Source organism: Drosophila obscura, unplaced genomic scaffold (assembly GCF_018151105.1).
Source record: "Drosophila obscura isolate BZ-5 IFL unplaced genomic scaffold, ASM1815110v1 contig_30, whole genome shotgun sequence".
NCBI classification, from domain to species: domain Eukaryota; kingdom Metazoa; phylum Arthropoda; class Insecta; order Diptera; family Drosophilidae; genus Drosophila; species Drosophila obscura.
The window spans coordinates 1,012,772-1,026,894 of NW_024542818.1; the positions used below are offsets into that span (position 1 = coordinate 1,012,772).

At 47.1% G+C, this 14,123-nt stretch overlaps 1 protein-coding gene across 3 annotated transcripts in view; it reads left to right on the plus strand.

Moving 5' to 3' along the window:
• The window catches only part of LOC111073987, a 44,915-nt gene that overhangs the window by 12,274 nt on the left and 18,518 nt on the right, over positions 1-14,123 (plus strand). For 2 of the 3 annotated variants that reach the window (XM_022366588.2, XM_022366589.2), the window contains exon 1: positions 13,821-14,035. The exons of the other annotated variant lie outside the window; for it this stretch is intronic. In XM_022366588.2, coding sequence (XP_022222280.2) covers positions 13,984-14,035 — 52 coding nt within the window. In that variant the 5' untranslated portion in view covers positions 13,821-13,983. Of the gene's footprint in view, positions 1-13,820; positions 14,036-14,123 lie in introns of those variants that run through there. 3 annotated transcript variants of the gene reach the window in all.

Genomic DNA, 14,123 nt, shown 5'->3' on the forward strand with positions numbered 1-14,123 from the left:
GGCTACAGCACAGCACCACAAAGCAAACATATTTTCATTTTAAGCGCTTCGGCATAAGGGGGGAAAACTCATTAGAGCGCTACGAAAATAACTCGAAGCCAGACCAAGACGAAAGTCAGCAGCAGCAGGAGGCGGGGAGCAGGGATATGAAATTGAAAATTTATAATATCCGCTTACATCAGAGGAACAGCAGCAGCAGCAGCAGCAGTAGCAGTGCAGGATGGTGAGTGGAGGAAAGACGATGACTCTCCTCTTGAATGGCTGTTGATGTTTTCATGCGGCAAGTTATGAGCACGAGTACGAGCATCTATGGATATTCCATCTGCCATAGAGATGAAGATGCAGCAGCCACTTGTATTTTCTTGGGGCAGGAGCAAAAGGGAAATGAGGAATCTCTTATTTTATTAAAAACTTAACAGGAAAAAAACTTTGCCAAGTGGCAGCAAAGAAGGCACAAGGCAATGGCAGCTCGAACGAGGCATTAGCCCATTAGTCCTGCTTGTGCTGTGTATCCTGTGTGCCTGTGTGTCGGTGCTTCCTTCCCGTGCATCTAGTGCCGGGCGCATTAGCAACACTCAAGGACACTTTTGCAGCAGGAATCAGACAAGCAACTTGCCACACTCCACTCCCCCATAGCCCCGCCCAAGAAACTGCAACATTAAGTTAATTTGCAACGTGCACAGCAGCGCAAGTCGAGGGATAAGCACCGGAGCACATCGCTGAAAAGTATTTTATAGTCTTCCCATTCTACTACTTGCCTCATCGATGAGTTGGCTGTTTCGCCGCTGATCTCAAGCGATTGGCAGTGCAGTCACGGGCACCAGAACACCAGGACACAAGGACACCAAGCCACCAAACTGCAGTTCCACCCCACACCCACACAGCCAGGCAGCCCTTGATTAGGCCATCACACTCGATGAGCATCCTCCTTGGATGCGCTGTGCCATCGTGCCATTATGTTGCCAATTGCATGGGCATTTGTCACTTGGCAGCTAAGAGCAAGGCACAGGCAACGCTCTTTGACTGAGACACGACTGTGGTCAGACAGCTGTAGGGAATGGGGGTAAATGTTTCAAATGGGAATTAATCACTAACAAATCCTTGCCGCTTAGTGGCTCAAAGTACAGTGTTTCCCTGCCAGGTACACAACCTAATACCTTATTTCAAAATACTTTCAGCAGAATATCTCTACATTAGTGCAACATTTAAGCAACACACAGAGGCAGCTTCCAGCTCCCACCAGACTATAAAATTAAAAGTTATTTGCGTAATTTGTTTTCCCCTTTTGGAACTCCTTAGCCACTCGCAGAAACTCATGAATAAATAACCATTTAGTTCTTAGTTGCCATAAATAATAACGGTAGCTACTACTGCTCTGCACCCCCCGTTCTGGGGTCAAACAATAATTCATTCCGCTGACTTTGGGCCATCGTAATCCACGCTGACAGTAACAAGCGACATTTAAGTCTGCTTGTGGGTCAGACAGAGCTCGGACTTCCGCTGGATATTATCCATTAGGATGATTACAGTGATTAAAGGGGTTCCGGCACTCCCCACCCCTGACCATACCCACCAGATGCTGCTGCTATTGCTGCTGCTGGTTGTTGTCTGTTTATTTAGCTGCGCCAATTGGGAAACGGAACGTGGCCAAATTAGGACAAGACGGTGGACACACTGCACTCCGCGCGGTGCAGCTTCTGATGCGGAAGTGGCAACGCAAACGAACTAACCAAGAGCCACTTACTTACATCCATAAGCCACAGGGGGAACGGGTGGCGCGGTAGGGGAACGAGAGAGACCACAAGGAGCAGCCAGAGATCCTGGCCACACACACACAAACACAGCAGAAAAAGAAGGAGCAGGCGACTACACGCGCCTTTTGCTATTTACTCAGAGGGAAACACCCCCAACCCTCTGCTGGGGCTTGGGTTGTGGTGCAGCGGGGACTCTCGGAGAGAGACAAATGGCAACCCGCGGGGCAAACTGCAGCAAAGAGTGTACCACCCTTTGCCCCTCCCCGTCGCAGAACCCACCAAAAACACGTCACAGTTGCTTTATTCTAGCCCAGACTTTGCCGGGTGCCTGGTGCCGGGTACCACTCCTCCATTTTGTTATGCACGCCGCTTCACACTTCCTGCTCGGCAGGATGCTGACGCCCCTCGACACTTGCTGCACCCCCTCCCGCGCTCCTGCCACCACCCTTGAGGCACCTTATCAAGTGCCATTTTTCATGCAATGCTGACGCCATAGTTGTCCTCGTCCTCGTTCTCGTGCTGCTTCTGGTACTCCTGCTGCTGCTGCTGCTACTGCTGCTGCTGCTCCTCGTCGTCGCTTTGTCAAAACCACGAAGTTATCCATGGAGCCGTGAGCATATTGTCTTGTGCTCGGGTGCGACTGTTAGGGGGTGTGGGCGTGTGCTAAAGTTTTCTTCTTATCCTTTTTTTTTTTTTATCACACATGCAGGACAGATCCTGGAGCGCACAAAAGGCAGCCACATCCACAGCCGCAGCTGGAGCTTAAGCTAGAGGATTCCTGCTCTGCGTGGGCTTTTGTCTTGGTTCCACGCAAAAGTGGCTTTGTCCCATTGTCTGTTCTCATCTACCACCAGGGGGCAGGGTGCGTTGTGCGGGGTGCGGGGTGCGGTGTGCGGTGTAGTGAGGCAAAAATCGATGAAATAATCTCTGGCTAATTGGTTGAATGGGCAACTTTTGCTGAACTAAACTGGACTGGAGTCCGCTCTTCCTGCTGCTCTCTGTCCGCCCTGCAGCCGCCACGAAAGTGAATGCCCAGTGGAGTCCGTTTCAGGCGGCATGGCATTGTTTTGTCGGCTGACCTCCTTAAACCTGTCGCCAGGGCACTGGCCGGGAGGACCTCCCCAGAGTCCCATTGCATCCACTCGGATGTGCTTTGCATGCTCCAGTTACCACTCTCCAGCTAGGCTCCAGCACTAGGCTCCCTCTTCTGCCTCAGCCAGGCGGCTGCTGCTGCTGCTGCTCCTCCAACTTTGCCGCAACTCGAATGAGTTCTATCAGCACCTTCCATGGCCTGCTGCTGCTCCTGCACCTGCTGATCCCTGAACCGGCTTCAGCGGTTCAACTTTGAGCATTAAATATGTGGCCAGAACTCCCAGGCGCTCTCCCCCCCTCAACCTTTTCGTGCCCCTGCGCAGAACTCCACTTTTCTCTCCTGCTTTATGGAAAAATATTACACAGAGATTTAAGTTTTTCGAGTTCTGCCGCTTAGCCGCCATTTGCCTGGCCAACAAGGGCCTGGTCTGGGATCGGGTTGAGTGGGGGGGTTTGGGGTTGTAGGTACGGACGGGGGCATGCCCCATTGTTGTAGTTGCTGACACAGATATTATTGTCTGAAATCGTGTGGTTGGTTCTGCCTCTCCCAGACGCGGGGGATTTCCACTAGAAATACATATATTTTTCCGCCATTTTCGCTACTTTCTAATTTAAGTGAAATGTTGTTTTTCCATTGTGGTTTTTGTGGCTTACAAATGTACCTATACATATATATTTATGTGTGTGCTTTGCGGTTATCCCACCCATTTACATTTACATATTTTCATATTGTGATGCTCGCTTTATCCTTTTCCTTCGGACCACATTCCCATATTGTAATTGTTGTCGCTGTATTTGTGCATTGTAATTATTTAAAGTGGTTTCCATCTACCACTGAAGAGTACTCCACCTTGTCTCTCCTCTCTCTCTCTCTCTCTCTCTCTCTCTCTCTCTGGAGCGTTGAAGAGCGTTAAAATTCCTTAAATTTGAGCATATTCCTTTTATTTTTAAAAGCAGTGCCCTATCCTCACTATTGCCACAGGGATTCCTTCTGGGATACAATATATGTTGCCTGTAAGCAGCACAATATTCGATCCTTTCAAATCAAGAGTTCGCTACAAGTAATAAAACTTCAAAATCTCAACTTCCTTGACTAGAAAAACTTTTGCAGACACTTTAAGTACAAAAATATCCGACTTCTCTCATCAAATCTTGACTCTCTCTCTCTCTCTCTATCTCTCTGTCCATTTCCTAAGCTAGCTACAAAGAAGAAATTCATGCCCTGCCATTTCCGCAATTTTGAATGCAATTTTATTGCCATAATTCAAGCCAGAGCAACTGCAGTTGCAGTTACTGCCTGCTGCCTGCTGGCTGCTGGCTGCTTTGTTGCTGCTGACCACAAACTGCCTGCAAGCGTTGAGCGTCTGAGTTATGGCCAAGAATATGGGCAGGCCACACTCCCCCCAAGTGGCATGTGGCATGCGTGCGTGCGTGCGTGCGTGCGTGCGTGCGTGCGTGCGTGCGTGCGTGCTGGCTGATTGATGGCTACACTTGGCGCTAACTAAATGGATTCGCATTCCCGATTCTCCATTTTGCCACTTGGCCAGAAGATGCGCCAGCAAATTTCTCTTGTCATTTTCTTCTGCTTTTGCTTTCCGCTTTCCGAGCCAAGGTTTTTTTTTTTTTTTTTGGTCGCTTAAATTTAATTTCCCCTGCGCGTAGGCAGTGGAGTGCCTTTGAATCTGGTATTTCCATTTTGCGAGGGGGCAGCGGCAGGCCCAGTTTCCTTTTTGAGTTCAGGCTCCGTTAATGAGCTGAGTGAGTACTTACACAAAATTAAGTGTTGTCCCACTTCAGTGCCTCAGCTGACTGGGCAAACATGCTTGCGCTGCCCTCCCAAAGTAGACGGCGACGACGACGACGACACGGGGCAACAGACATCAAGACAGACGGCAAGACACACACGGACACAAAGGAAATGGAAAAGCAGCTCCACAACACAAACAAGAAGTCGCAGCGACAAGTTGAAGAAGGCAAAAGCATCGTCCTGGTTCTCGTTCTCGTCCAACTTGAAGTTTCTTGCCTTCATTCCCTTTCCTTTCCTTTCCTCTCTCTACTTTACTTTCCTTTCCTTTCCTTTCGTTTCGTTTCGTTCCGTTTCTCTGTGTGGAAATCATCATAAAGTTGGAGATAAGTTCTCTCTTTTCATTATACAAAAAAGAAGAAAAAAAATTACGGTAGAAAATGGGCAGTGGTCGGGCGGGTAGATTCCCGTGGATGGGCAGACAGGGAATAGGTCGTTGCGCGACAGGAAACAGGCTCCAGCGACAGGCGACATCCGCAGCAGCGGCAGCAACAACAATTGCGAATGTTGTTTTGTTGTACATGCGTGTGTTGGTGACAGGGGGGCATAAGGGACATTCCGAGTAGGGTAGGGGTAGGGGCAGAGGCAGGGGCAAAAAAGAGAACTTTGCTGTTTGTGCTGACAGTTTTGTGTTCCCGTGTTCCCGGTGTCAGGGCAAGCTGATGCCCGAAAAGTGTACAACATTCTGCGGCAGTTTACAACACTGACAAGGCACTGGCACTAGCACGGGGGCTGTGGCACACTGGCTGTGGGGACACACACTAATTCAATAAATGCACGTGGCCAGGATGCAGGACACGTAGCCCAAAAAAGTTGACATTAATCTGCATAAAATATTCGCATATGCAAAAATTTGCCACAGACCAACTGACACGGAGCAGCGGAGCAGAGGCCCAAGTATAAGTTTTCGGATGGAGTACACACACAGACACACACAGACACACACACACACACATCTGTGATGGCTGTGGGTGGTGCGGTGTGTATGTCCTATCGTATCCTATCACTGCAACTGCTGCTGGCAAGCACTCGACTCAACGCAGGTCCTTGCCAAACATTATGCATGACAGCCATTGAGAAATCTGTAAAAATTATGCAAATACATTTCACCAATCACTTAACTGCGGCACGTTGGATACCCGTACGAGATGTACGAGACGCACAAGACGTACGAGCCGTGGAATGGATAGATGGATGGATGCTTGGAGCTGGTTAATGCATGACTAAAGCAGTTCGCTTTCTTTCTATATCTATATCCAGACGTGGGTGTGTAAGAGTCAAGGATATGCATTGATTGATATGCCAGATAACATAACAGAGCTGCAGAAATCACATTTGCAGATGGATTCGTTTCGCAGAATAAATTGCACTGCCAAGAGGAAACTATTAAGTTGAAGTTGAAGTTTAAGTTAAAGTTTTATACCATTATTCAGCACCTCCCCCGTCAGCATACGCTTACCCTAATTAACGATAGACAGGAAGGCAGGCAGCATATTGCATTCTCTGCGACTCCTCCTCATACCCATACTTCCATTTGCCTTAAATGAGAGTCACCAGGGCAGGCAGGCAAACAAATTCAAGGCGAAATTGATGACATGGCATACCATAAGCAAACAACCCACAAACACACGCAGATACAACCACACAGCCATGGCTATACCCTCTCTGGCACACAACCACACACACACTCTCGTATCAGGGCAGCTGTTTGACATTGCCGGCTCTTGTCGGGGAAAAGGTTGTGGCAACATTGTAGCAGCAGCTTCTACATCTCTCGGGCGCTGACAATTTTTACAGAGTTTGGATTAAGTGGACCTAGACCTGGCACTGGCTGTCGACATACTGGTCGCGGGATTCGGAAGTCGCAGGGCGTTTGACGAGGCAGTTGGGATATTTAGCATGCCCAGGTCGCAGCGTAAAAGTTCTTGGAAGTTCTTTGCCCACAACCGTGCACGTGCACGTGCACCATACACGGCCATACATCTCTGCATGCCAACGTGTTTGCCCAGGGCCGTAGGACGATGAGACGATGAGGAAAAGTTGACATTTCCTTGGTGCCGTTGCCCAGGACGTTGGAAAATATTTGCTTACGTGTCAATAACCCGTCCAGTGATTTATTTCATATTTGGTCTCCATCAATGGTTGTGTCTATGTGTGTGTATGTCACTGTGTGTGTGTGTTATGAGTCCTGCGCGTCGTCCTGACAGCCCTGCGAAATAGTTGCCACACTGGTGGCGCGTTGCGGCTGTCATTGACATTTGATATTCATTGTCAGTTTTGTGTGTAGTTTTTCCAAAGGGTTTTTCTTATCCTATGCCCCCCCCCCCCACCATCACCCTTTCACCGTATTTTCCCTATCTTTATCCTTTTTTCCATGCTGCCATACATTTTTCATGGCATACTTATGGGGGCAAAGGCCCATTCGCCAGACGCTTTTGTCCTTGAAGCCACATAAATTGTCCTCAAATGGAATGGAGAGCCAGAACCCCCTGCGTGGGTGTACGGTGAATGGGTGGAAGGTACTCTCTCCTACTTTGCAGCTGTTCTCCAGTGCGAAAAATGTTCAATCAAGCGTACAGGGAGGCCTCCCTTATCGCCTGCTGCGAGGCCATATCCCTAGTGTCTGTGTGGGTACCAGTGTGCATCATCATAAGCTCTGTCTGCTCTGTCTGCAGCTCTTTCGATGCTCAGGACTAGGAGTTGGAGGAGGAGGAGGAGGATCTACCGTAAAAAACATTCCATGCCTGATTTGATTTAAACGTTGTACTTGCCGGTGCCTCTCTAACTCCACCTACAGACATAGCCAGGGCACCGCTGATCGCTAGACGATGGCATCGGCATCTTCGACATGGTTTATTCATGCAGCAGTCGCATTATGCAAATAGCTATCCCATCCACAGAGTCCCCCGCGCCTTTGCCTCCGCCTCATTTCTCGACCACTTGAAATTTGATTTTTTTCAATTTCTATTTCGATTTTTCTTTGCCATTTGTTGCAAAAATCTGCCTGCCTTGGGAAGCCACTTCGCTCCTTGGCTCTTGGCGGCGGCGCGTCGGCTCTTAGTTCACTTGTAAAAAAGTTGAGTGCCACTTGTCGATGGCGGAGCGGTAGCATGGCGTGTGGCGTGCCACGGGGAGTGCTGAGTGAGAGAAGTGGCATGCCATGAAGCTGCTGCACAACCAAGAGTGCCATTCATTTGGCTTTCAAGGCACAAGTGACTAACGCTCAACGGCTGCTTTTCTCGCAAAGCACATTTTCAGCACTTAAATGAAATTATATATCAGGGGCCAAAGCTAAAGCCAGAGAACCGCCTTAATCTACCGCCCAAGTCACTTTCCGATGCCCCACAAATCGGTTGTCTTTTCTTGCCAGGGGAGAGGGGGGGTAGGGGTATATTTTTACAAATTTTTCTGACATTTTCCGTACAGATTTGATGATGGAAATTTGCATAGAAAACAAATTACTGAGGCAAAAACAATTTCTCTTTTAAATAAAATGAAGCGAAACGACAGATGAGAGAGACAAAGTTGTTTTCCTACAGCAACACACACACATACTATACACACACACACACACACGCAATTTGCTTAGTTGTAAAGAAAATCTTTTCCTTCCCATTTCCACAGACGAAAGACATTGTGACAAATGTTTAGCAAATTCAGTCCTCGTTTTCATCTTCTTTTCCTTTTCCTTCTCCCTCTCCATCAACACAACTGGATTCTGATTTGAATATTTCGCATGGAGAGTTTTTCCTCTTCATCGCCATTTTTCTAGGCCTCATCTTCCATGTACATACATATGTATATGTGGGTCGCGTATCCTTGAACATTTCACAGCATACAAATCCTTGGCACGCACATCAGCGTCAGCTCACAGCATCCAACTCACAGCTTCCAGCTCTCAGTCCATCATCAGCTTAGGCATTGTGTTGGCTCTTAACAAAGGACCAAGTAATTCATGCAATGCGCCTGAAGAATCAACGCACACATTTCCAGATATTTGTTCAGCAATATAATAGCAACAACAACGGCAGGGGCAGAGGCAGAAGGCAACACCATCATCGTCATCATCATCATCAGTAACATCATCAGGAGGTGGAGGAGCAACAGCAGCAAGCCCGAGATGGCGACGAAACGCTGACAGGGACATGGGCAGGGCATATGCTGCAATATCTAGGCATTAAAATTAATGACATACGAATACGTACGAGTATACTCGTATGCATAGGCCATAGGGTGCGGTAGAGAGATACGAGACGACACCCTTTCAATCGATTTCAAAGGCACATCAATCAAAACGTTGCCAAACGGCTATTTGACCAAATACGAGTATTCCATGAACAATTTCCATCCAATATTTACTGCTGCAATGCATTTTCCATGCCGCATTTCATGTGGAATTTTATTGAATTGAATACTGAATTTGAATTTGAATTCAAGTGGCGCACCGCATGGCGTATGCTTGTTATTTCACGTTTGAACATGAATCAAAGTGGAAGGAAGGCCAATGTTGTAACTAAATTTTTAATTAAAAATCATTTGGATTTTTTATTGAATGATCGAGCTGGCGGGCTTGGCTTTGGGGGAATATGTTTTTTCTTTTGTTCAGATTTTATTTGGATTATTTGTTGGAGGTTTGTTCACCCATCAGACAAGTTTTTGCATGCATTATTGAGTGGCCATGCGGTGTGAGCGCATTGGTGAGTGTAAATTAAATATTATATGGCATTTTGCTTTCTACCCTTCTATTTTGGGGACTCCTCTTCAATTTCACTGGAACTGCACATCAAATTTGTGGTTGAATCTGATTTTCAGCAACATTTATTCATGTCGTATGTGGCTCATTAGGCAGTGCTGCTACTGCTGCTGCTACTGCTGCCAGTGCGCCAATCAGCTACACACTAATGCCCATCAGAAATTCATTAAAGCCTTCATCATGCAGAGAGGATAGGAGTGGATGGTGGATGGTGGATGATGGCTGCTGACCCGTTACAAAATCACAATCAAACACTCAAATGGAATTCAAATTTCCAGCCAGCTCCAATCTGACTGTCAGGCACTAACTGCTGACTGATTCTGTCATATTAATTAGCCATTCCCTCTCTCTCTCTCTCTCGGCGTCGCGGCCGGCTGCCACAGAGCTGAAAACTAATTAAAAAGCCGTGTCAATCGAAAGGCTCGACAGGCAGGCTCTCTGCCCCCCACAATTCCCCAGCAGGGGTGCTAATCGAATTGTTGAAACGCAATGAAACGAATGTCATTTGAGTCAAAAAAAAAAAACAAGGATGCTCAACCCAATTCATGGTATACGCGGCGCCACGACCCACTGCCTCACTCTGCCTGTTCAATTCATATTCATTTTGGCCATCAAATGACGGCCACTGACAGCGAACAATGAAATCAAATTAAAATACACTTTAGCACGGGGCACGGGGCGCTGTGGAGTGAATGACAATCAAAGGCTAAACAATGGAATGCGCCATCGTGCGCGAATCGATTTAAAAGCGGAGGCGGAGTCGGGGTGGAGTGTAGTGTTCCATGTTCCAGCTCCTTCTCCACCTCCTACTGGGAATATCGCGGAATGACAAGCGAAAAGAAAAGTGCCATCAATTCGGTCCGAAAAGGCTTCCGAGTGTTGCGTGCTGTTTCAGTAATTAAATCCTGACATCTCAAATGCCCATGAAAAACGAACTTAATTTTCTGTTTTTCTCGTGTGGCAACTTTATGACTTACCACGCCACGAGTGGGCCCAAAGAGTGCCCAAAAAGCAACGAGTGAGTGGCAGAGTGGAAAAGTTTAACTCAAATAAGTTGAGGACAAAGTAAAACAGAAATTACCCAGAGACCCTAGACCAGGAGAGACCAAGCAGCAGGCGGGCAGGCGGCAGGAGGAAGAAAAATAAAAGTTAATGTTTTTAGAAATTATTTAAGAGGATTAAGCATATATTTGCGGCTCGTCTCTGAGACTTTTCTGCAAATAAATGCAGCATTTTAGATTAGCTTAAAGATGTAATTGGGTTCCAGGTTGAAGTGAGTTGAGGTCAGGTCAGGGCAGGGTTAAATTGAGTTAAACGACAGCACACTCTAGTATTGGGTTAGTTCATATTATAATGGATTGACTAAGGCTTATAGTTGGATTTTATTCGGATAGATAATTTCATGAGACAGAGCCAAAAGGCGACTCTTTTCTTGAGCATTAAATTGATTATTTTTGCAAATGGAAACCATCCAATCAGTACTAACCATTTCTGACTGAATTTCTCTGTCTGAAAAACAAAAGTTCAAAAAAAGAAAAGGGAATAGAAAAAGAAAAAGAAAAGAAAACAAGAGGAAAGATTGATGCCAACTCTTGAATTTCATTAGCTATGTTAAGTAAACACACACGTGCCACACACACCACACACCATGTGCAACCAGGAAGAGCGAAAGACTTGCCACACACTGCCACTGTCGTGCCGCTAAGCGGCTTAGTGAAAGTCCTCTGCCTGCCTGCCTGTCTGCCTCTGTGCGGCAAAAAGAGGCAAGAATATAAATTCATGCGAGTACGGGTATGACAGCCTTTTTGAGGCGAAACTTGAGATGTAGAAAACTGCGGCTGTGTGGAGCAGAGGAGAGCAGAAAAGTCCCTTTTGGTGTTTAAACAACTTTGACGCGCTTTCTGCATGCAGCAAGCAGCACCAACACACATGTAAGAGCATTTTCCTTTCATTTATACCCTGACGAAAGCGCTTTTCCTGGCATTTCCGCTCCTAATGGCACACACACACAGACAGGCTCGAAAAGAAAAAACTTTGATGACGTGCCGCTTGAGTTTGACATGCCCAAAAAGAAATTTGGCTTCTTATGAAAGGGGGAAAAACTTGGGCAGGACTAAACACACAGGGACCAGGGGCAATGCTTAGCTCGTTAACATTACGCCCCAGTGCCAACCAAGTCTTTGCTCTCCCTTTAGCGTTTCCCCAATTTGAGTTGACTAACTTTTTCGAGTTGTTGCGATACAAATTGCTACAGTTTCTTTTTTCTTTTTTCATGGTAAAATTGCTGCAATTATCAATTGGCATTTGGCAGAGGCGTCAATGCATTGAACCGCAGACGACCCAGGGAACGCCTCCTTGCAACAGAAATTATAGTCACATGCACACACCCCCATCCCCTCCCCAGACGCTGTTGCAGCCATCTGTGTGTGTGTGTGTGTATGTGTGTGCCTCTGCACTTCCCTTTCCGCTGCGTTATTGAGGCGCAAACTTTGTTTGGGCAAATGACAGACGAGAGAAGAGAAAAGACTGACGTGCTATAAGTCAAGTTCTCTTCCGGCTTCCTGGGGGGATGAGTAGCAGCTTGAATAGGAGTGCGAGCTGCAGGAGGAGTAGTAGGAGTAGGAGTAGGACACTGATGACAGCCGACAATACCCATACCCAGTAACGGCAGGCAGGCAGCAACAGTAACGACAGCTGACACGGACAGGCAGGCAGCCAGCCAGCCCTTGACTACAAGAATTCCCCCACACAAATCCTTCAACACAATTTTTTATGTGCAACTATTTTGCATATGAGGGGATATACTCGTACTCGTATTTATATCTGTACATATGTGGTTGTGGGGGGGGGTTAGGTGCAAAGTCAACTCGAAGCCACAGACTGGGGAGGAGTATGAGTAAAATCTTAGAGCTGGAATATCGCACATTTCCGCGCTTGACGAAAACTGATATCAACCATCCGCCATCCCCTTTGAGACCCATTAAAGAGAGCGCAGCAGCCTTTCCATCTCTCGTAAACAGGATATGAGGCAAGTATTCAGATGGTGTGGCACATGTGTGTGTGTGTGTGTGTGTAGGGTGGGTGTCTGATAAGCCAAAGTCACTATAAACGAGATGCCATCGTTGTTTTTGCTCTCTGTTGATGCCTTATGGGGGCTGCTAAAGTGCAAATGTGAATGCTTTGAGTTAAGGAGGCAACCATTTAGGAGCGCTCCATTTTATGCTTTAAGCAACACTCACACACACTCACACACACACACAGATAATACACAAACACAGGGATAGACTGCACTTGGCTAAGACAAAGTTGGCCACATTAAAAATGATTAGCAATTTAATGCACGACTAGACAACGTCCAGTTCTTTCTCTCTCTCTCTCTCTCTCTCTCTCTACCTCTGTCTCCTGCTGTTTCTGCCTTTGTGGCACATTCTACTGACGCCAAACATCGTAATGGCCAAGGGAAGAGGGGTGTGTCTGGCGTTGACTGGGCCATAAAATTGTTGAAAACAACATGGTCGTTTCCTTACAGTTCCTTCAGGCATATTGGCTGTGGGGGGTTGAGCGGACCCTTTCTTTGAGATTCGGAAAGAGAAGAAGGAAAATTTGGATGCATCAAAGATTAAGTTTAGCCTGAAGAATACGATACCAAGAGCTGCAGCAATTTCCAGGGTATTACATGCACTCCCTCGACTCCTTTTTTAGAGCACTTTTCCCCATGATTTTTCCTACTTTTTTCTCCTCCTTTTACTCTCTGGTATTTTCATGTTCTTACGTGCAACAAGCATTCTCGGCAACTGGCGAAAAACACATCAGCATCACTTTCCGCCTCACTGCCGATGTCATCTGCTCTCGGCTGACGCCGCTGTCGCTGTTGCTGTCGCTGTTGCTGTCTCTGTCCCCTACCATTCACGTGGCACTCGGTTGTTGTTGCAGTCGGTGCTGCTTCCGTTCAGCTTGCTCGTTGTCTGAGCCTTTAATTTAAAATTATGCAACTGTGTGACTAATTTTTTTGTGCGCTTTTTTGTGATTTTTCCACTCTCTAAGCTTCTGCCTTCCCTAATGCTGTAATTTCCCTTTGGCAGACACTCATTGACTTGACTCGCGTGCTGCTGCTGGCTGCTGTTGCTGCTGTTTTGGGGTCAGGCGTTGCAAAGCCCCCAAACAACATTCATAAATCATTTAGAGTGGCGGAGGAGTAGGTGGGTGCAACCCCAAAAGGGGGGAAACCCAACTATTGTTGTTTTTCTACTCATCGTTATCATGGGGTAGGGGCAGGGGCAGGGGCTGCAATCGACAGACCACCAACCCGCCCCACCCCGTCCCGCCCCGTCACCTTGCTCCGCAGAATCAGCAGACGAGCGACTACCGTCCCTGGCCTGTCCCTGGCAACGTTGCACAGAAAACACATTAATCAATTCCCACCGACATCGTCTCGGGGCCACATTGTACATCCTCCCATTGTGCGGAGAGTAGATCGTAGGAAGAGCGTGCAGCGGAAAAACAAGGACGAAATGAAACCGTTACACGCTCTACAAGCGCAGCAACAAAAAAATAGGAAAATGCACTCGTAACTTTCCATAATGTGCAGCGCGCGTGAAAATTCGTCCTTAGTCTGGCGTGAAAAATATGCGAGTGAGACAGAGTAAAAAGCTAAAAATATAGCAAAGGGAACACACACAGACACACAGACACACACACACACAAAAACGGAACAACAGAA